Source organism: Erinaceus europaeus, chromosome 11 (genome assembly GCF_950295315.1).
Source record: "Erinaceus europaeus chromosome 11, mEriEur2.1, whole genome shotgun sequence".
Taxonomy (NCBI): Eukaryota; Metazoa; Chordata; class Mammalia; order Eulipotyphla; family Erinaceidae; genus Erinaceus; species Erinaceus europaeus.
In genome coordinates, this window is record NC_080172.1 from 90,333,438 (window position 1) to 90,357,904 (window position 24,467).

Consider the following 24,467-nt stretch of genomic DNA (forward strand, 5'->3'; position numbering starts at 1 on the left):
TTTCTGTCTTTCCCTAATAGAGTAGAGCTCTAGAGATGAGGTTCTAGGAAGTGTTGGTAAGGGCATCTACCCAGGGAAGTTAGGATAGAATCATAGTAGCTGGAACTTGGTGGCTGAAAAGCAGTAATATGGAAAGCAGGACAAAATGTTTACTAAACAGCAACCATAAAGTAGGCATAGAGCAGGCGAAAATAGGAACCTTAGAGTGGAAGGAAAGTAGGAAGTCTATTTTAGTAAAACTACTGACTTTGAAATATAATCTTTGCTTTATAACCATACCACACTGAACATAACCAATCCTGTCTAAAAGGTAAACTTTGGGAACCAGGAATTGAGCCTGTAGTGTTTACACACATACATAACATACTCAGAGCCTGCGTTCAAACTCCTGTCCACCACATAGGAGCACTTGCTCAGGAGGGAGCTTCACAAGCAGTGGAACAGTGCTGTGCTATCTTTCTTTCTCTGCCTTTCTCTCACTCTCTGCTTTTAAATAAGGAAGGAAGTGCAGGCAGTGTGAAGCGCAGGCAGTGCAAAGTGCAAGGACCAGCTGAAGGATCCCCTTTCAAGCGCCAGGCTCCCCACCTGCAGGGGAGTCACTTCACAAGTGGTGAAGCATGTCTGCAGGTGTCCATCTTTCTTTCCCTCTCTGTCTTTCCCTCCTCTCTCCATTTCTCTGTCCTATCCAACAACAATGACATCAATAACAACAATAAAACAACAAGGGCAACAAAAGGGAATAAGTGAATAAATAAATAAATATTTGAAAAAAAAAGGAATGAAGGAAAAATAAATCTACCTGGAGCACTATGTCATGTAGGCATTCAGCCCTAGCAATAACCCTAGTGGAAGTTCTGTTTTATTTAATGAAAACTATGCTTTTCCGGGGCCGAGTGGCAGCAAGCGGGTTGAGTGTACATGGTGTGAAGTCCAAGGACGAGCATAAAATTCCCGTCTCGAGCCCCCAGCTCCCCACCTGCATGGGGGTCCTTTCACAAGTGGTGAAGCGGGTCTGCAGATTTCTGTCTTTCTCTTATCCTCTCTGTCTTCCCCTCCTTCCTCAAATTCTCACTGTCCTATCCAACAACAACAGCAATGGCAATAATAACAACAAGGACAATAAAGGTAAACAAAAATAGGAAAAATGGCCTCTAGGAGCAGTGGAGCCTCAGTGATAATGGTGGAGGCAAGGGGGGGAGCCTGCTTTTCCTTTTCTCTCTCTCTATATATATTTATGGCAATGACTTAGTTAACTAAAAATTGATAATTCACAGCAGGGAAAGTATTCTTGAATAATGATGTCTGGCAGATTGTTTCTCAGGTTACTGATATTCATCACTTTGAAGATGAAAGTGATAGGTAAAGCTTTCCGTGTCTGATTTATGTAAGAAACATATGAGATGATACCATTCAGAAGTTTATTTAAAAAAAATATTACTTATTTATTTTATCTTAATGAGAAAGGGACAGAGACACTACAGCACTGCTCCGCTGAGGATTGAACCTTGGACTTCAAAGCCTCAGGCATAAGACTCTTACTATACTATTTCCCCACCCCTGAGCAAACACATAGCTCAGAGGGTTAAGTGTACATGGCACAAAGCACACATCCACAAAAGGATCCGGATTTGAGCCCCCAGATCCCCATCTGCAGGGGGTCACTTCACAGGCGGTGAAGCAGGTCTGCAGGTATCTTTCTCTCCCCTCTCTGTTTTCCCCTCCTCTCTCCATTTCTCTCTGTCCTAGCCAACAACAACAGCAATAACAACAATAAACAACAGGGCAACAAAAGGAAAAAAATAGCCTTCAGGACCAGTGGATTCATAGTGCAGGCACTGAGCCCCAGCAATAACCCTTGAGACAAAAAAACCCAATAATATGTTATGGGGAGCAGACAGGGTAACCCTGATTATAGTAACAAACAGCTAAACAGAGTATACTGTGTGCTGAGATTTGGCAAAGTAATGCACAGCTATACATTTTAAATTAAAATTAAATGTTAATATATATGTATAATATATATAATTTATTTTTCATTTTTGCCTGTCTTGATCACATTTAAAAAAAAGGTTTCTGTTATACCAACATGAATCAATCCCCAGTATGTATAGGAACAAATAAGGCACAGGGCCATGTATATAGTATTGATAAATACATACACACCTTTTAAACAGATTCCTAAAATTCATTATAATAATGTTTCTGGGCAGGGGTTTTGATTCCTTTTTTTAAAAAAAAAAATTTATTTATTCCCTTTTGTTGCCCATGTTGTTTTATTGTTGTAGTTATTATTGATGTCGCTGTTGTTGGATAGGGCAGAGAGAAATGGAGAGGGGGGAGAGAAAGACAGACACCTGCAGATTGTGAAGCGACGCCCCTTCAGGTGGGGAGCCACGGGCTTGAACTGGGATTCTTACTCCCCCTTGTGCTGTGCGCCACCTGCACTTAACCGGTTGGCTACAGCCCGACTCCCTAGGGGTTTCAATTCTTATTGAAATCTTTGCAATGGCCTATTTATTATGTTTAAGAAAGGTATTAATGTTTAGGAAAGGTAACCTTTGTGGTTCTACCTTAAGTTTCTTTTTTGATATGTTATTTATTTATTTAATGAGAAAGATAAAGGCAGAAAGAGAGCAAGTGAGAGATCAGAGCACTGCTCAGCTCTGGCTTATGGTGGTACTGGTGATTGAACCTGAGATCTCAGAATCTCAGGAATGAGTCTTTACACATAACCATTGTGCTGTCTCCCCAACCTGATTTAGGCTCTTCTAATGAATTAGACACTTTTTAAAAAAAAAATTTCTTTCTCAGCAAATAAATATTAGCTTGTCTTATTCTATTTGTCTCTTTAAATTTTAAGTTGCTTCTAAGTAAAAATTGGGGAAAGCGAGTCATTCGGATAGTATGATTCAAGATTGTCAGAATTTTGCTGTCTGTTATTTGCCAGCGTGTATTTACTTTAGAATTACTTGAGATACTTAATTCTAAATCTTTAATTATATGGTACCCATACAATGTTTTCTGTCTTTGGCAGGAACTAAAAGGGGGAAAAGCATATGCCAAGGTAAGTAGATATTCTTCAACTATTTTATAATTTGTAATATTCATTTTTATTTATAAGCTTAAAAATTAAATGATTTTTAGTTAGTTATTTTTATTTTTTACCACCAAATTTGGGGCTCGGTGCCAGCACTATGAATTCCCGCTCCCAGTGGCCATCCCCCCCCTTTTTTAAATATTGTAAATTTTTATTTGATAAGACAGAGAGAAGTTGAGAAATGAAAGGAAGATTGGGGCAGGGTATAGATACCTTCAGACCTGCTTCATGGCTTGTGAAACATCCCTTCTGTAGGTGGGGAGCAAGGGTTCAAATCCAGGTTCTTGCACTTGGTAATATGTGTACTTAACCAGGTATGCCTCCACCCAGCCCCCACCTGGCCACATTTTTATTTGATTATTTATTTATTTATTTATTTATTTATTTATTATAAAAAAGAAATATTGACAAAACCATAGGATAAGAGGAGTACAACTCCACACAATTCCCACCATCAGAACTCTGTATCCCATCCCCTCCCCTGATAGCTTTCCTATTCTTTATCCCTCTGGGAGTATGGACCCAGAGTCATTTTGGGATGCAGAAGGTGGAAGGTCTGGCTTCTGTAATTGATGCCCCGCTGAACATAGGCGTTGGCAGGTCGATTCATACTCCCAGCCTGTCTTTCTCTTTCCCTAGTAGGGTGGGGCTCTAGAGAAGTGGGGCTCCAGGACATATTCGTGGGGTCATCTGCCCAGGGAAGTCTGTTTGGCATCATGTTAGCATCTGGAACCTGGTGGCCGAGTAATGTGGCTGAAGGGTTAACATTCCACGCCTGATGTCTCTGGACACAGTCTGAAGTGAAGCATGCTGAGGTGGTACTTGTTGCGTTGATTAGGTTGGGATCAGCAGATGCAGTATCATCTGGTATGAATTGAGGAAAGGAGCCCCATGCAGGAAAGGAGCCCCACCCTAGAGGCACCAGGACTGGGGGAAATATAGGGCATCAAAGTAAAAATCTCTGGGTTGAGGGTGAAGGCGAATGTTCAGCTTCACTGGGGGGAGAGGGTTGGGGGGGATGGGACACAGTCTTTTGGTGGTGGGAAAGGTGTTTATGTACACTCCTATTAATTTGTAGTCATATAAATCACTAATTAATATGAGAGGGGAAAAATTGATTGAATGTCTCAAACTTTTTAATGCACAGATAATAGGCTGAGACTTTGATATGTTGACTCTCTTAAAAGCTTAGACCAGGGAGAACAGAAGCAACCAGTGGCACAGCTATATACAAATAATGTCAAAGGACATAAATTATGGTGATGTTGTGTATGATAAAGCAAATCCTAACAAAGGGATTTTTCAAAGTTAACCCAACTGCCAAATAATTTGATTATAGCAATAACTATCTATTGCCTTCTTAAACCCTAAGACAGCAGGATCCTCCCGCTTCCTCTATAGAGCCTGGCCATACATTTTTTTAAACCAGCTCTGGTTTATGTTGGTGTGGGATTGAACCTGAGACTGGCCTGGAGCTGTAGGCATGAAACTCTTTTTGCATAGCCATGATGGGTTAATTAGTTGAGACTAATCACAGTTTAAGGTTGGTCAGTCTTCCTTGTGCACGTGGATAAGCTAAAAACAAGGAAAGGTGAATAAAATGAAGATTCTGAAAACAAGGTATAGTATAGCAGGGCTTTACAAGTTCTTTTGATGTATCCCTCCCCCCCTTGAAACCATTTCTTCTATCCATTCCTAAGGCCATTGCTCTAGGTTATAATATCATAATTTCTTATTTAAAACCTGTATTGTTCTCTTTTGTTCTCTGCCTCTATTGTCTTCCTCCTGCCTGTCTGTCTTACTGTCAAATTCAAATATGACCATGGGACCCAGAGGTAACTCACCTAATAGAGTGTTGATCTTACCATGAGTGAGAACCTGGGCTTAAACCCTGGCTCTGCATGGGAGAACCACTACAACAGGGGAAGCTCCATAGATGATGGAGTAGTGCTGTTGTGTATCTCCTTTGCCTTTCTCCCCATTCCTTCTCAATTTCTCTCTATCTCTATCCAATAATAAATAAATAAAAATTTATTTGAAAAAAAAAAGAGAGAGAGAATCAAAAGTTGGCCCAGGAACAGCAGTATCATACTTCCTTAGGGTCTCAACACCACATTAAAAGCATGATCATATAACTGTCCCACTTTTAGTACTATTACCTATTAAAGAAAAGGAAGTTAAGCATTTAATTTAGCATGTAACATCATCCTACTTTGTAAATTATGTTCTTTCATTTCTTCTACTTATCATCTGGGTTCTTTTTCACTTCCCCCCAACTTTTCCCCCTCCCTCTCTCTATCTCTTCCTTATACCTCAGACATACTACCCTCATAACCTCCTTGATATGCCCCATGCCGGTCCCTGTGCTTTGCACCACGTGCGCTTAACCCACTGCGCCACTGCCCTACCACCACTAGCATACTTTTTTGCCGGGATAGCCTGAGGGTGCTTCTTCCTGAGCTAGTGCTCTCTGGGTTGGAGAGAACTCAACTGGAGCTGATCTAAGCTGCTGCTTGGGAGAGGGATCAGGAACTCGTGCCACACTAACTTCACAGGAGATACACTCTGGAACTCTCAGAGCCGGAAAGCAATTTCCAAGTGTGTTTAATCAGAAGAGCAGCTGTTTTTATACTCTCCAAGTAGGGTGGAAACAGGATGTGACATAGAGAGGGTGGAGCGAAAAGTGACTGGTGGAAGATCAGGGTGTGACAAGGAGAAGATCAGGGTGTGACAAGGAGAGGGGGCGGAGCAGGTGAGAATTTTACCACTAAACCACTAATGCCCTGGAGGGAGTGTGGTGCTTTACATAAATGTAAAAGTGATTTATGTAAATAGACCACTTTGAATGGGATCAAACCATTCCCTATATAAGCATACCGGTGCTTAGTTAAGCAGAAGCCAAGGGGAGCTGGCATACTATCCAACACTTTTTATAAAAGTTTGTTTTCTGCTCTCCCTTAATAAAAACTATGAGCTCCCTGAGAGTAAAACTGATTTACATTCCAATGACCAGCATTGCCTGAAATGTAAATGCTATTTTTTTTCTCTTTTTGTTAAGTAAAATAATTTGTACCACAATTACAGTTAGTGTGTGTCTGTGTGTGCCATTTTTTTTCCTTTTTTTTTTTATAGTGAACTCTGAAAATTGCCTATACTATCTTAGTGCTTTTTTAAATTTTATTTATAAAAAGGGAACACTGGCAAAACCATAGGATAAGAGGGGTACAACTCCACACAATTCCCACCACGTGTGTGCCATTTTAATGACATAGTTAGCTCAGTGAAAGTAAAGAGAAGAATCACAAGGCCATATAAACTCTCTAGTACCTCACTAGAATGTAATCTCTGAAAATACTTATCTGTATTGCTCTTGTTCTTCGTTGTCTTGTTCGTCATTGTTTTTCAATATTAAGAACAGGGCCTAGCACAAAAGATGGTCAATAAATATTGACCCCCACACACACTGGTGACCTCTAGCTTAAAACACCACATTGACATACTCTATTTTCAGTATGATTTCTTAATGAGATATGACCAGGTTGAGTTTTTAATTTGTATTATGTATTGTGGCACTGCAATACCAGATGTCCAGCAGTTAATGGTAAACCAGTGGACTATTTTATTCTCAGCTATATGTTAGCTATCTACCATGGGCCAGGCATTGTTCCCCAAAATTATTCTAAGCAAGAAAGATAGAGCAGTGAACAAAACAGACAAAAATTCCTATCCTGTGGAGCTGACATTCAAATGGTAGAGTAGGGAGACAATAAACAAGTACAAATAAGATGTGTGTGTATTTTTTAAATAACTACTAAAAATAAAGATTCTTCATATGAGGGTAGAAGTGACAGCTGTAAGCTGGGGAAGTTAAGGATGAAGAGTGTCTGCTTTAGGAAGATAACATGGACTTGATTGGAATGAGAAAGAGAGCTAGCAGACAAGAGAATGAGTCAGGCAAAGGAAGATAGCATAATAGCTATGCAAAAAACTTTCATGCCTAAGGCACCAAAAGTCCTAAATTCAGTCCCCAGGACCACCATAAACTAGAACTAACTAGTGTTCTGTTATAAATAAATAAATAAATAAATAATTCAGGAAAAATAAGAATAAATATTAAAGATGTTGAAGTAGTCTTTTTCAAAAAAAAAAAGAAAGAAAGAAAGAAAAAAGAAACAAAAGCAAGTTATAATGACTAGAAGAGTAAGCAAAGGTAAGAAGGGAGAAATGATCAAGGTGACCAAGGCAAAGAGATCAGGCAGAGACAAGATTTTTTTCCTTTGATTGACAATCAAAGGAAAAAAAAAAAAAAAAGATTGGCAACTCTGTTAAGGAGCTTTACCTTAAAGGGAGGCAGAAAATTGCCCAACAGACTAGAGAGAGAGAAAATAAGCTTCCCCCCGACACACTTTACTGAAGTCCCCAAAATTATTCTACGTAAGAAAGATGGAGCAGTGAACAAAACAGACAAAATTTTCTGTCTCTGTGGAGCTTAGATTCGAATGGTGAAGTAGGGAGACAATAAACAAATAAAAATAAGATGAATGTATATTTTTAAAATAATAACTGCTAAAAATAAAGATACTTCAGATGAGGGTGGGAGTGACAACTATAAGCAGTATAGTTGCTGTCACATAGGGACTCCTCATCTTCCCATGGAAAGTGTCTATAAAAACATCCTCCTCCCCATCCTTGGGCCTTTTCCACCTTCAGGCACTAGGACCCCAACACCTTTGCACTCCACCCCTATGCTTCTTGCCCCAGAGTTCTCTGCTTTTGTGCTATATGCCATACAAAGTCCAAGTTTCACTTTGTGGTTTCTCTTTCTTTCCTTCTACCTCATGTTCCACCTGTGGTTGAGACCATCTGGTATTCATCCTTCTCTCTTTTCTATTCCTTAATTAAGGTGTGAAGGAAAAAAACAACATGCTTCTATGCTTCTAGGTGTGAGGTAGTAGAGAAGGGAGTTTTTAGAATTTGACAGAGAAGGAAAGAGTCCTGAAGAAATGAACTTGAATAGGCCAGAGGAGAAAAGTTAGCCTCAGGTTGGAAAGCAGCCAGTGCATTTATAATGAGTGAGAAGGCGAGTATGTGGGCACAGACTCCGGGAAGTGAGTGCATGTGGCTGGTGATAAGAGCTTATGCAAAAACTAAGTGATCTAATGATTGGTCTTATTTTTCTGAATGAGCTGAAAGCAAGATAATAGCAGGAAGTGAAGATGGGAAGGAGGTATTGTAAGCTCAAAGAAAAAGGATAATGTGTGAATAGAGTGTGTGGTCAAATAACCATATGAGTCTCCACATGTTCTGCCAGATGCAGCTTTGTCTTTTTGCCTTGGACTGTTCCAGGCTTTCCACTGATCTGCTAGACCACTAAAAGAGGCAGTAACAGTAGAGTAAGCTTATGAAAATTGTGTCAGTGTTACCTATAACTTGACATGTTCTTGAGCTTCTTGTGTTTGGGACTTGTGGCCCTTATGCTCATTCTTTCTGTTCTCATCATTTAAAAAAAAATTATTATTTATTTATTTTCCCTTTTTTGCCCTTGTTGTTTTTTTATTGTTGTTGTAGTTATTACTGTTGTTATTATTGATGTCGTCATTGTTAGAAAGGACAGAGAGAAATGGAGAGAGGAGGGGAAGACAGGGGAAGAGAAAGACAGACATCTGCAGACCTGCCTCACCTCCTGTGAAGCAACTCCCCTGCAGGTGGGGAGCCAGGAGCTCGAACAGGGATGTTCTCATCTTTTTCTGTGAACGTTTAAAGCTACTAAAATGATTCTCTAGCCAACAGTGAAAATCTTCATCTTGAATGTCTTTCATATGTGCCCACCTTGTCTGTATTTTGAAACAGGTAACAAAGCCATAGCAGAGTGAAATGTATAGTCCATTTTATTCTGTACTCAAGAAGATGTGCTTAATGAATTTGCTCACAAATTTTCTTTGTTAATAGTTAAGACTCTATATACACTTACTCATGTAAAACAGCTTTAGTTTGTTCAAATAATTAATGATGTTTTTTTCATATCATTTTTTAAGTAGGAAGTAGAGTTGATATTGTTAAAAAAAAAAAAAAAAAGTAGGGCAATCCTTGGTAGCTTCAGGAAATGGGAACCAAACTAGGTAGAACCAAGCTAGGGAACATGTTTGAGCTTAACTTTCTTCATCCTGGCAAAGGTAAGGTGTGACTGACAAGCATTGGGGAAGGGACAGAAAGAGGTTTCATGAAGAGATACTCAGCTCAAGGGTGATCAGCAAGACAAAATGTGGAAAGTGGTGAAGTACCCAAAGTGGTTTTTTTTTCTTTACTGGGGAATAATGGTTTATAGTCAACAGTAAAATACAGTAGTTTGTACATATGTAACATTTCTCAGTTTTCCACATAACAATTCAAACCCCTCGAGATCCTCCTCTGCTATCATGTTCTGGGACCTGACCCTCCATGTCCACCCCAGAGTCTTACTTTGGTGCAATACACCAAACCCAGCCCAAGTTCTGCTTTGTGTTTTCTTATTTTTCAACTTCCTTTTTTTTTATTAGTGATTTAATAATGATTGACAAGATTGTGGGATAAGGGGGTCAATTCCATGTAATTCCTACCACCACCCAAAGTGGTTTTGTACCCCCAAGAGTGAGGGATACTACTTTTGTGGAGAGTAAGAACTTAATAACCTATAGCTCTCTGCACTTACTCAAAACAGTCAGAACCAAAACTGAGAGTCAAGAATTTGGTCAGTTTTCTGCATATGTATGTAGATGATGTTGTTATTTCCCAGAGAGTAGTATGAGTATCACTGCTACTTGAAATTATTTTAATGATTGTAAAATATATATTTGGGGGTGGGGGTAGATCACTTAATGGTTATGCAAAGAGACTTTCATGGCTGAGGCTCCAAAGTCCCAGGTTCAGTCTCCCTCACACTACCATAAGCCAGAGCTGAGTAGTGCTCTGGTTATATATATATATATATATATATATATATATATATATTATATTTTATATGAAATTTTCTGTTTATATTTATTTATGTTTTATATTTATATAATACATATATATTTGGTACATCAACACTGTGATTTCAGAGACTGTATTACTTAAGACAAGAGTAGAATAGGTAGTCTTTTTTTTTTAGAAATTTTATTATGTGTTTTCTTTTATTATCTTTATTTATTGGATAGAGAATGTCAGAAATTGAGAGGGAAGGGAGTGATAGAGAAGGAGAGAGGCAGAAGACACCTGCAGCCCTGCTTCACCACTCGCAAAGCTTTCCCCCTGCATGTGGGGGACTGGGGGCTTGAACCTGGGTCCTTGGCATTCTTTTTTTTTTCCCACCTGCAAGAGGAAAGCAGTATTACAGGTGCCCCTTCTGTCTCTATCTCTCTCTATTACACCTTTCCCTCTCAATTTCTTTCTATCTCTATTTAATATATAAAGATAACACAAAAAATTATAAAAGAAAACTGAGAAATGTTATATATGTACAAACTTGTATTTTCTTTCTTTTATTTTTTTATATTTATTTATTTATTTTCCCTTGTTTTTTATTGTAGTTATTTTTTTATTATTTTTTAAATTTATTTCTTTATTGGGAAATTAATGTTTTACATTCAACAGTAAATACAATAGTTTGTACATGCATAACATTCCCCAGTTTCCCATTTAACAATACACCCCCCACTATGTCATTTATCATCCTTCATGGACCTGTATCCTCCCCACCCACCCACCCCAGAGTCTTTTACTTTGGTGCTATTGTAGTTATTATTGTTGTTGATGTTGTTGCTGGTGTATAGAACAGAAAGAAATGGAGAGAGGAGGGGAAGACAGAGAGGGGGAAAGACACCTGCAGACCTGTTCCACCACCTGTGAAGTGATTCCCCTGCAGGTGGGGAGCCGGGGGCTCGAACCTGGATCCTTATGGAGGTCCTTGCACTTTGTGTCATGTGAGCTTAACCCATTGCGCCACCGCCCAGCTCCCATTTTCTTTTTTTACTTTTTAAATTTTTTTATTATTTTTTTTTCTTTATTGGGGAATTAATGTTTTACATTCAACAGTAAGTACAATAGTTTGTACATGCATAACATTCCCCAGTTTCCTATATAACAATACAATCCCCACTAGGTCCTCTGTCATCCTTCATGGACCTGTATTCTCCCCACCCACCACCCCAGAGTCTTTTACTTTGGTGCAATATGCCAATTCCATTTCAGGTTCTACTTGTATTTTCTTTTCTGATCTTGTTTTTCAACTTCTGCCTTTTTTATTTTTTTTATTTATCCCCTTTTTTAAAATTTATTTCTTTATTGGGGAATTAATGTTTTACATTCAACAGTAAATACAATAGTTTGTACATGTATAACATTCCCCAGTTTCCCATTTAACAATACAACCCCCACTATGTCATTTATCATCCTTCAGTCCTTGGCATTCTAACAGTGTACTCAACCAGGTGCGCCACACCCGGCCCTTGTCTTTTTTTTATTTTTTTATAAAAAGTGAGCTAGTGTTACAACTTTATGAGTTATGTACCATTTAAAGGTAGAAATATGTTTTGATGTACTTTTATCCCATAAATATGAGGGCAGTTCAGTTCTTTCAATTTTATTGTTGCATTTGAAATTCTGCCACTTACCTACATTTAAATTTTAAGAAGTTCATTATTTTAAGAAGTTCTCAAAGGCCATTAAGTATGACTGCAACCAGGTTGCTTTATGCCAAGAAAGAGAGATGGAGAAAGAGAGATTTGTAAGTTTTATGATGTAAGGACAATGAAATTAGAAGAATGTCACCATGATATTCCCCATCTAAGGTATCAGTGTGCTGTAATGACACAGAGTAAGTGTAAAATCTGGACATCTTTTTCTGTAAGATACCAATACAAGTCTTTCCATGTAACATTGTAATTTTAGTGCAATGTCTTAGAGTTTGACAAATCATTGGAACTCTGTGCCTATAAGATTCATTTTATGTACTAAGTATATTCTAGACTTGAAATGCTTTGCAAATTTCACTTATCTGTCTTCAAATCTTACACTATTTTCAGTGTGACCTTATCTTTGTAGCATTCTCTAGTCTGACTACAGCACATTAAATCATTCTCACTCCAACATTATTTACAGTCAACTTTTGTATTTATACCGCCATGGATTTGTCTCCACAATTACATTGCTACTACTGATATTTAGATAGTGAAAAATATTCTTTACCAAGTCTTCTCAGGAAAATAGCTCAGTGTGACATTCTGACTACTCTCTTGTGAAGCTCTGTGTGTACCTTGCATGAAATAAATAAAATACATTGTTTACAAAAAAAAAAAGTGAGCTAGTATAAAGACACTTGGCAAATAATAGAACAGATATTGCTACAATCGCAAAAAAAAATTGCAAATGATTGAAGTTTGAGACAACTTGCTTGCTTAGCATGAATTAAATATTTATTTTAAGGAGAGTATGATAGAAGCCTAGTAGATACTCTACTAATATGACTCTTTCTTTTCATAGCTGGGCTTTGCAGATCTAAACCTAGCAGAGTTTGCAGGATCAAGAAATACTACTCGTCGCTGTTTACTGGAAGGCTACGATACCAAAAATACAAGACAGGATAACTCCATTCTTAAAGTAAGCATGTTTCAAGGTTTACATGTCAATAAATGAGGTTCTCTGTATTTAAATAAGCATAGTTATATATTTTCAATTACAAGATGCAATTCAGTACTGATATAAGCTGACCTCACCATGTAAGGAAAAAATATATACTCACCAAGTAGAGGAAAATACAGTGTCCATGTTCCAATGCTCATGTACCCCCGTTCTAGCCCCCTGGCACCCACCTGCATGGGGGAAGCTTCATGAGCTTCTCTCTGCCTCCCTGTCTCCAAAATAAATAAAATAATTAAATTGATTGTTTAAAACTCCACATTATAGAGACAGTGAAAAGTAACAATTGTCCACCTCCATGAGCTTAAGGTGTTTCTCCCTGTTGTTGCGAATGTTCAGGAAAAATATACCCAGCCACTACACTGGAGCTTATGACTTACTGGAAAGAGGGAACATAACAAATAAGTATCTTAAGTTGTTTTTAGTCCCCAAACAGTAGTTTCCAAAGCAGTTGTGTTAAGAATAAATTAATCATTACACTAGCTTCTCTTGTGACTAGTGAAATAAGAAGTAGAATTCACTTTGGGAATCTGTAGTATATACTGTTCCAGTTACCACCAGGAGCTGTGTATTTTGTTGACTGTAGAGAGAATATACATTTTAGAGTTTGTGGAAGTAGTAAAGTGAAACAAGTTGAAAAAATGCTTATAAAAATTTTGCTCCTAGTAAAGCCCACTGGATAACTTTTATTTATTTGTTTATTTTAATTTCATATTTGGGGGGATTATAATGGTTTACAGTTGACAGTAAAATACAATAGTTTGTACATGCATAACATTTCCCAATTTTAACATAACAATACAACCCCCACTAAGACCTCCTCTGCCATCATGTTCCAGGATCTGAACCCTCCCTGTACCCCACCCCAGAGTCTTTTACTTTGGTGCAATAAGTGATTATAAGTCTAAGTTCTGCGTAGTGTTTTCCCTTCTGATCTTGTTTTTCAACTTCTGTCTATGAGTCAGATCACCAATGGATGACTCTTGCTGTCTTCTGTTTAGGTTATATCATCATGGTAAGTTATCTAATAAGAAGAAAAATGGTATTCCAGAGTAAAAACTGAGAATAGAGAAAAGAACTATTATACTTATTGTTGTTCCATTTTATTTTTAGTAAATATTTAACTTTGATGATGTAAACGTGCATGGAGTGGTTATTATATTCAATTTACTACCTGTAAAAAAAGTTGAGAGTTTAAAGAGAGAGATGTGCAGTTGGGGTAGGGAGGAAAATGATGAAAGAAGATAGGAAGGAAATAAGAAAAATAACAAGGTGGGACCGAGTGGTGGCACACCTAGTTGAGTGCACATGTTACAATGCACAAGGACCCAGGTTCAAGCCCCCTAGTCCCCATCTGCAGGGGGAAGGCTTCACAAATAGTGAAACAGTGCTGCAGATGTCTCTCTGTCTCTCTTCCTCTATTTCCCCCCACTTCTCAATTTCTGGCTGTCTCTACCCAATAAATAAATAAAGATAATAAAAAATTTAAAAGAAAAAGGCAAAAGGATGGCCATTGAGTATTTGAAAGGCTTCTCAGCATTGCTAATCATCAGGGAAATGCAAATCAGAACTCTAATGAGATGTCACCTCAGATCTGTTAGCATATCTATTATCAAAAAGATAAGAGAGTGAGAGAATGTGATGGTGGGAAGAAGGGGGTCCTTGCATATTGGTGATGGACATGGAAAGCAGCATGAAGGCTTCTTAGAAAATTAAATACAGAACTACAATAGATCACCCAGCAGTTCTATATCTGGGTATTCTAAAATAAAATAAGAAAATAAAAGCACTAATTCAAAAAATTATCAGCAACCCATGTCCATTGTAGCATTATTTATAGTAGCAATATTGTACTCATTGAAGACTGAAAGAAACCCAAGGCCAGAGGAGGTGGCATAATGGTTATGCAGAGAAACTCTCATGCCTTAGACTACAAACTCCTAGGTTCACCTGCACCACCATAAATCAGAGCTAAGTAGTGCTCTGGGGTATGTGGGAGGGGGTGTGGGGGGGGGAGAGAGAAGAAGAAGGAGGAGGAGGAGATCACTTTCTCTCACTTGCAAATGCAGCTTTAAATGGTTCTAAATCTCCTTCTGTATAAGCATTAATTTAATGTTAGCTATAACCCAAATCAGCCATGATTTATGACTTTCTAAATAGAAATTACTGAACTAGGTGTTGTATAGGATGTATAGATTATCAGAATATGGCTTCTCAAAAAGACCTTATTTAATCAGGGTGTTTCTTTTTCTTGTGTTTAGGTTTTGATCAGTATGCAGCTAATGTCGGGTGACCCATGTTTTAAAACGTAAGTTGACAGCCAGTAACCAGGTCATTTATCTCAAAGTATATCCATGATTTAAATGTTTACATTAATATTGTATGGTGTTATAGGTTAATGTCAATGAAGAGATAGTTCATTTAAGAAACAGGCTTGATTCATAGAAATCAGTTACCTGTTACCAAATGAGCACTCTATGCTCTATATCATTTAAACTATGTTTTTAAAAAAATATTTATTTATTTCCTTTTGTTGCCCTTGTTGTTTTATTGTTATAGTTATTATTGTTGTAATCATTGTTGGATAGGACAGAGAGAAATGGAGAGAGGAGGGGAAGACAGAGAGGGGGAGAGAAAGACACCTGCAGACCTGCCTCACCACTTGTAAAGTGACTCCCATGCAGGTGGGGAGGCGGGGCTCAAACCGGGATCCTTGCTCTGGTCCTTGCTCTACAAATGATCCTTTTATCTAATTTCACCCATAAGTCAGGAGTAGGCAGGAGATATAGCATAATGATTATGCAAACACTCTCATTCAGCTCCAAGGTCCTAGGTTCAATCCCCAACACCATCATAAGTCATGGCTGAACAGTGATCTGCTTAAAATTAAAAAGAAAAAAGGGTAGGGGGGGTACAAATGGAAAAAGTATGAAGAAGAAGGCATTCTTCCAGGTGAGATATCTTATTGGCCCAGATTTCCTCCCTTTTAAAAAAAATATTATTGGATAAAAACAGAGAAATTGAGAGATGAGGGGGAGTTAGAGGTGGGAGGGAGACACCTGCAGTTCTACTTCACCACCCATGAAGCCTTCCCCCTGCAGGTGGGGACCAGGTGCTTGAACCCAGGTCTTTGCACACTATAGTGTGTTCACATAACCAGGTACACCACCACCTGCCTCCAATTCCCTCCTTTTTGAAAACTGCTCTTCACTTGGCTTTTAGGACAGTACCCTCCTTTGGTTCCTTTCCCCTATTTCACTAATTATTCTTTTTTTTTTTATGTTTATTTATTTATTTACAATAGTCTGTACATGCATAACATTCCCCAGGTTCCCATTTAACAATACAACCCCCACTATGTCATTCATCATCTTTCATGGACCTGTATTCTCCCCACCCACCCACCCACCCCAGATCTTTTACTTTGGTGTAATACTCCAATTCCATTTCAGGTTCGACTTGTGTTTTCTTTTCTAATCTTGTTTTTCAACTTCGACCTGAGAGTGAGATCATCCCATATTCATCCTTCTGTTTCTGACTTATTTCACTCAACATGATTTTTTCAAGGTCCATCCAAGATCGGCTGAAAACGGTGAAGTCACCATTTTTTACAGCTGAGTAGTATTCCATTGTGTATATATACCACAACTTGCTCAGCCACTCATCTGTTGTTGGACACCTGGGGTGCTTCCAGGTTTTGGCTATTACAAATTATGCTGCCAAGAACATATGTGTACACAGATCTTTTTGGATGGATGTGTTGGGTTCCTTAGGATATATCCCCAGGAGGGGAATTGCAGGATCATAGGGTAGGTCCATTTCTAGCCTTCTGAGAGTTCTCCAGACTGTTCTCCACAGAGGTTGGACCAATTGACATTCCCACCAGCAGTGCAGGAGGGTTCCTTTGACCCCACACCCTCTCCAGCATTTGCTGCTGTTACCTTTTCTGATGTATGACATTCTCACAGTAGTGAAATGATATCTCATTGTTGTCTTGATTTGCATTTCTCTGACAATCAGAGACTTGGAGCATATTTTCATTTGTTTCTCGGCCTTTTGGATCTCTTCTGTGGTGAATATTCTGTCCAAGTCCTCCCCCCATTTTTTGGATGGGGTTATTTGTTGTCTTGTTGTTGAGTCTGGCAAGCTCTTTATATATGTTGGTTATTAAACTCTTATCTGATGTATGGCATGTAAAGATCTTCTCCCATTCTGTGAGGGGTCTCTTGGTATGGGTAGTGTTTTCTTTTGCTGTGAAGAAGCTTTTTAATTTGATGTAGTCCCATAGGTTTATACTTGCCTTAGTCTTCCTTGTAATTGGATTCGTTTCATTGAAAATGTCTTTAAAATTTATGCGGAAAAAAGTTCTGCCAATATTTTCCTCTAAGTATCTGATAGTTTCTGGTCTAATATCCAAGTCCTTGATCCACTTGGAATTTACTTTTGTATTTGGTGAAATACAGTGATTCAGTTTCATTCTTCTGCATGTTTCAACCCATTGTTTCCAACACCATTTGTTGAAGAGACTCTGCTTTCCCCATGTAATAGTCTGGGCCCCTTTGTCAAAGATTAGATGTCCATACGTGTGGGGCTTCATTTCTGGGCTCTCAGTTCTATTCCACTGGTCAGTGTGTCTGTTCATGTTCCAGTACCAAGCAGTTTTGATGACAATGGCCCTATAATACAGTTTGAGATCTGGGAGTGTGATGCCTCCGGTTCTGTCCTTTTTTCTCAAGATTGTTTTGGCAGTATTTCACTAGTTATTCTTTGCTGGGTCTATCCTACCTCCCAATCTATAAAACACTTTAGTGTCTCAAACCTCTCAGTTTTCAGTCCTTTTCTTTAGTGTCTGTGACTCCCTCTAGGTCATTTAACCAAATGGCTTGAAGGATCTACGTGCTGATGATATCATGATTTCCAAATTTATATCTCCTCACTGAGTTCTGTGTAACATATCCAACTGTCTATGTGACCTGCCCAACTTAGATGTGAATCCAGAGACTTCAGACCTTTGCCCAACACCCAAGCTCTCAACCCACAACCCTTTTAGTCTCTCTCATTTCAGTCTGTTGGAAACCCTGTTCTCTTAATTACACAAGCCTTGGATTGCTGAGATAGCCTCCTAATATATCTAGCTCTCCCCCATTCCCTTTACTGCTCCCACAAACTGTGTTATTCTAGTCAGATTTATTACTGTTCTATACCCTCCTGTGGCTTCATTATCTCACTCAGATTTTAAATGATCCAGAAGACTACAATTACAATGACGTACAAGGTTCTTTATCATTTCTCATCATCTTTCTCATTTACTCTTTTAGAATTATCAGTCTCCTGACAGTTAACTTGAGCATACAGTCCTCTTGCAAGGTATTTGTCCCTGTTCTCTCTACCTCAGATGCTCTTTCCCCAAATATCTGCATGAATTGCTGCCTACCTCCTTCAGGTCTCTGCTCAAATGTCATCGCTACCAAAGAAGACCACCTTGATTATTCTCTAGAATGCAGCAATTCTCCTCACCACTATGGCTCTCCTACTCTGCTTTATTTTTCTCCAAAGAACTTACCACCACCATTATGTTATGTATGTACCTCTTCATTTGTTTTCCTCTTAGAAAATAATCTCCATGATATCAAGGAATCATACTGTTTTCTTGACTGCTATTTTTCTAGCATCTAGAAAGGGTCTAGCATATGGGAGGTGCTTAGGAGGTGTTTCTTGAAGAAATGGGGGGGGGGGGCAGGAGTCCACAGAGACCAAATACAAAAAATTTAGTTTGTATAATAATACTCAAACACAAATTTTATGTTTTACCTGATAATGACAAAAGATAGTTTAAGGGAGTCGGGCGGTAGCGCAGTGGGTTAAGCGCATGTGGCGCAAAGTCCAAGAACCTGCGTAAGGATCCTGGTTCCAGCACTTTGTAGAGCAAGGGAGGAAAAGATGTAACAGGGATGAGGGTGTGAAGAAAGAGGAGATATGTGAATGTCTTCTTATAGAATAGGAATGTTAGTTAAATATGAAAAGTTAGTAGGACTTAGCAATCCAGAAGATACTTAATAGTTGAAAATGAATGTTAATTAGATACTGGTTAAATATAAGAGGAATCTATTTTAAAAAGAAAGCACTGTGTCCCTCTGCATCAGCTCCATATTTTAACAGCAATGTCCATATCATTCTCTATTTACACATAGCTTTGTACTCTTATGTGTGGGACTATGTGAAAGCTTGGTAGAGCTTAGGGAAACTCCCCCCATCCTTGGATGGAGGTCTGGAAAGACACCCCCTTGTTAGCCTCTCTCATAGAGATGAGCCAAGAGGAAAAGTCTCCCAGATTCAGTTTCCCCTTGTTAGACTCTCAAGCCTCACAGAAATCTCACAGTTTCTCCCTGCTAGCAGCAGGCCACATGGCTGCCTGCTTTAAGGTTCATTCAAAGTTCACAGTCACCCAAAGTTCACACATTCACCTCACTTTTGATCACAAATGAGAGCACACTCCATCAAATGCCTCCCCAACACCAGACAGTAACCTCAAAACTCTATTTCCTTATGTTCTTTGACATCTATGATTTACATCAAACCTTGTTTATCTTCTATCTCACCCTACTGGTTTAACCCCTATGTTTCTCTCAAATGCCTTTAGATAATTAACCTTGGCATCATGGAGAATAATTGTCTTGACCTTTATGTATCACATCAATTCTTGTCATACCAGCGCCCTACCATAGGGGCAAGCTGACCTTTAAGAAACCTATAATTTCTGACATATTTGAAAAATGTTCTTTGTTTAACTTTCTATATATACCCAAGCCCAGCCCTGAATAAGTTGAGTGTTCATACCAGAATTCTCCCCGAGCCTCTTTCTTTATCACACAGTCTCTTGAGCTGGTGATAGGGCCTCAGTAAGCTTACCTTCCTGGTTGGAGCCACCTCACATGAGCCCCAGCACTTACGCCCTGAAGTTCTGAAGGAATATTCATGAAGCCAATTTTAAAAGTATTGGTATGGGAGTCGGACGGTAGCATAGTAGGTTAAGCGCACATGGTGCAAAGCGCAAGTACCAGAGCAAGGATCCCAGTTCAAACCCCCAGCACCCCACCTGCAGGGGAGTCGCTTCACAGGCAGTGAAGCAGGTCTGCAGGTGTCTATCTTTCTCTCCCCCTCTCTGTCTTCCCCTCCCCTCTCTATTTCTCTCTGTCCTATCCAACAACGACAACAATAATAACTACAACAACAATAGAAACAACAAGGGCAGCAAAAAGTAAATAAATAAATATTTTAAAAAAGGAGTATTGGTATAATCCAGGTTCTCATTTTACAGGTGAGGAAACTAAGGCACAGAGCAATTGAGTGACTGGCTATTTGTCAGTAGGACATAGATATAAGTAAATAACTGCTGGAGAGGTTCATTCTACTACTTTCTGAGACAAATTTTATACTGTATGGCCAGTATGTATGAAGAAGACAGCTGGTAAGTCAGTTTCTGCCTTCCCTAGAGGCAAAAAAAAAAAAAAAAATCCACTATTTATGTGAATGAGGAAAAACACAGCATGTGCTATTATTGAGGCAGACAAGAAAGAGTCCCTAACTTCTGATTGAAAACCAGGAAAATCTTCACTGAGGGAGTGCCACATATCTAAGTTCTAAAGGAGGAGGGGGAAATTACTAAGCAGAGGAGGTGGGTAGCATATTGGGGGTGGTGAGATAGTTTTTACGAGTTTATAGCATTACTATAGGTTATGAAATACTGCAGAGGTATTTTGTACATAGTTCTAACTTTGCCATAAAATTAAACTGACATCATCTCTTTCATTATGTAAACAATTTATGAAAAATACAAAAACATTTTAGGAAAAAAGGGTAATAAAGTAAAAACTGGACTCGGTGATTGTGCAAGATGGCTAAGTTGTTTAGAGTGACTTAGGAGAACTGCCAAAACCCAACTAAAATTTTAAATTCTGAATTTTCCTTGATATCATTCCCTATGGTTGATGAATTTTCTCTATAATGTTCATTGCCCTGCCACTAGAGCAGTCAGTGCAGATGATTAAAATTATCAAAGACGGAGGTTCTTTTTATTTTAAAAAATATTTTTTAAAGTATTTTTATTTATTCATTTATTGGATAGAGTCAGAGAGAAACTGAGATGGAATGAGAGAGAGAGAGAGAGAGAGAGAGAGAGAGATGCCTGTAGTACTGCTTTACCACTTGTGAAGCTTTTCTCCCACCTCCACCCCACAGATGGAGTCCAGGGCCCTTGTGTATGGTAACATGTAACCTCAATCTAGTGCATCACCACCCAGCCCCGTGTTGGTGTGTGTGGTGTGTGTGTGTGTGTGTGTGTGTGTGTGTGTGTGTGTGTGTGTGTAAGCTACAAACCAAGAGGTAGCTAGTCCTATAGTGTGACCTAAAAGCAAGGCTGGACAGAAAAGACCGAAGCAAGAAAGAACCTTATAAAGGGAGAAAAGTAAGAGTATGCAGTGTTCTGAAGGACTGGAAAATAAGTCTAAGAGACAAAGGGGTGACCCAGTATGTTCAGGCCACCTGTGGAGAGAAAAGACAAACAGACATTGAGAAGTTAACCATTTAGACAGGTAGGCATCAGTCACCATCAAGGATTAATGACTGTGACCATAGAATCTATTTGTTGTATATTCCTTTTACATACCAGCTTTTAGTAGAATACTGAAAGTAATTTTTTCATCTCGATGCTTTACATTATATTAAAATACACTTTTTAATCATCAAAGAGATACATATAGGCCAGATTACAAAATCTTGTATTCTAAGGAGTTTACATTTTACTCCAAAGAAACTAGTGAACTGTTTTTAATCAGAAAGTAACATGTTCAGATGCGCATTTCAGAAATACCACAAGAATATTAACAGGTAGCATGGAAAGTGGAAGGCAGACTAGCTAAGAGATGTGGAGTTACCCAAGAAAAGGTACAGAGACCAAACTAATGAGTGTAGAAGCAGAGAAAAGTAGATGCATAGGAAAAAATATCAGAATTTGTGAGACTTAGACATTGTTTGGATATGGAGAAATGTCAGGACAATATCTAGGATTCTAATTTTGATGACTTAACTTTGAAAAATGAAAGAATAAAACAGCTTTCAGGGAAAATTACTTTATTTTAGGGATATGTTGAGTTTGATGTGCTTGCAGGACAAATTCTTGAAATTACCTTAATAAAATGTGTTTGTAATCTAGAAGATCTGGGATGGGAATAATCTACAAATGAGATGAGCATTTAATGGCAACCTAAAATGTTTCTGTCTCCAAGGACTGAGGATGTCACTGTGATAAAATAAGAATTCAATTTGCCGCATTTTGTGGATCAGCTTCATGAACTCTTCAGCCAAATTATTATTATTATTACTATTATTATTATTATTATTTACTTTTTATTTACCAGAGCACTGCTCAGCTCTGGCTGATAATGGTATCGGGGGTTGAACCGAGGACTTTGGAGCCTCAGGCATGAGAGTCTCTCTGCATAACCATATGTTACCTACCCCCACCCTCAGCCAACATACTTTTATCTGAGGTCACTAAAATATAGTTTCTAGATGATGCAGTTTTCTTCTCGAATGCCAACCTCAAAAATTGGGGGGTTGTTTAATTTTTTTCAAAACTCAGACTTGATCCTCCCTGTTTCACAGCTCCCCATGGAGATCAGAGTTGAATTAACTTATGAAAATATATCCATTACTTCCCTTTATCTATTCACTCCCAGAGAATTCAGCCCCAAAATAAAGCTGAACAAGTGGTGACCTTTTCTTTTTCTTCTTGCTTGACAAGCTTCCTTATACCTGCAAAATTCCTTCACTCCAAGCAGCCCCCTTTTTTTTAGAGAAATAGGAAGGAGAGAGAGAAAGAGAGAGAGATAGAAAAAGAGAGATGGGGGTTGGGTGGTAGCACACCAGGTTACAATGCACAAAGACCCAGGTTTGAACTTCTGTTCCCCACCTACAAGGTGGAAGCTTCACAAGTAGTGAAGCAAGTACTGCTGGTGTCTCTCTGTCTCTCTGCCATCTCTCCTCCCCTCTCAATTTCTCTCTATCCTGTCAAAGAAAGAAAAAAAAAAGGCCACCACGAGCAGTGGATTCATCATACAGGTACCAAGCCCCAGAGATAATCCTGGAGGCAATAATTAATTAATAAATCTCAAAAAGCCTTTGTTTTCTATTAGTGTATTTTATTCATGTTTCAAATATGCTCATACATTATTGATTCTTACTACTTTTGCTCCCAAAAGGATATCATTACTGAGGTTGTATACAAGCTATATAACCAGTCTCTAACAATATTAAAACAACAACAACAACAACAAAAACACCTTTTTTTAATATTTCAAATTTTCGGGTTCACATAAATCAAGTTCTGATGTTTAGGGATATTTCCTTACAGGCCTCCTTCAACATCGATGTCTATACCAATTGCTGGTGAATCTGAATCTCTGGAAGAAGATAGAAAAGGTGGAGAAACTCTCAAAATTCATCTTGGAATAGCAGGTTTGGATGAGTAACTTACTGGTGTTTTTTTTTGTTGTTTGTTTTTTGTTTTTTTTGTAATTTGTAAAAATAAGGACTATTTATTGTCTGTAAGGATACCCAGAGTTGGGCTGGGGAGGTATTGACCAATAATAGTGCAACAGACTTTGTTGGCTAAGCTGAGAAGTGCTCTGGTCCCTCTTCCTCTGTTAGTCTGCCTCTCATTAAAATAAATAAACCTTTAAAAAAATTCCCAAAGTCCTCCCATACTTTTTTTAAGAAAGGGGGGCAGTGCTTTATTAGACAACAAAGATGCAGCAGGTCCTTTCTCATACTACATGCCTGCATCCCACCAAAGAACCCCCCTCAACCTTTTTTTTCTTTCTTTTTTTTTTTTTGCCTCCAGGGTTATTGTTGGGGCTCTGTGTCTGCACTGTGAACCCACCACTCCTGGAGGCCATTTTTCCCATTTTGTTGCCCTTGCTATTGTTATTGTTGCTGTTGTTGTTGGATAGACACAGAGAAATCGAGAGGGGAAGACAGACAACTGCTTCACTGCCCGTGAAGTGACCCCCCTGCAGGTGGAGAACTGGGGGTTCAAACTGGAATCCTTATGCTGGTCTTTAAGCACCTTGTGTACTTAACCAGATGTGCTACCACCCGGCCTCACCCCCACCTTTTTAAAATATCTTTATTGGGGGATTAATGTTTTACAGTCAATAGTAAATACAAAAGTTGGTACGTGCATAATATTCCTCATTTTTCCACACAACACTACAACCCCTACTAGGTCCTCTGCCATCCTGTTCCAGGACCTGAACTACCCCCCGCCACCCACCCCAGAGTCTTTTACTTTGATGCAATACACCAACTCCAGTCGAACTTCTGCTTAGTCTTTTCTCTTCTGATCTTGTTTTTCACCATCTGCCTGTGAATGAGATCATCCCATATTCATCATTCTGTTTCTGACTTATTTCACTTAACATAATTTCTTCAAGCTCCATCCAAGTTGCGCTGAAAATGGTGAAGTCACCATTTTTACTCTGAAAATATCCAATAGTTCTAGTTTATCAGTCTCTTCATTTAGCTCCTTCCTTTCTTTGTTAATTTTGTGCCTGGATGGTCTGTCAAGTTGAGAGAGTGCGGTGCTTAAGTTTCCTACTATGACTGTGTTGCTGTTAATATATTGCTGTAGCTCTTTCAGTAGATAGTTGATATATTT

General features: G+C 38.7%; 1 protein-coding gene across 1 annotated transcript in view; it reads left to right on the plus strand.

The window, feature by feature from the left end:
* The window catches only part of EEIG2 (EEIG family member 2), a 71,532-nt gene that overhangs the window by 33,262 nt on the left and 13,803 nt on the right, over positions 1-24,467 (plus strand). Inside the window, exons 3-6 of the mRNA XM_060202177.1 lie at positions 3,035-3,064; positions 12,596-12,712; positions 15,013-15,059; positions 23,163-23,266. Of these exons, the coding sequence (XP_060058160.1) occupies positions 3,035-3,064; positions 12,596-12,712; positions 15,013-15,059; positions 23,163-23,266 (298 nt within the window). The remainder of the gene's footprint in view (positions 1-3,034; positions 3,065-12,595; positions 12,713-15,012; positions 15,060-23,162; positions 23,267-24,467) is intronic.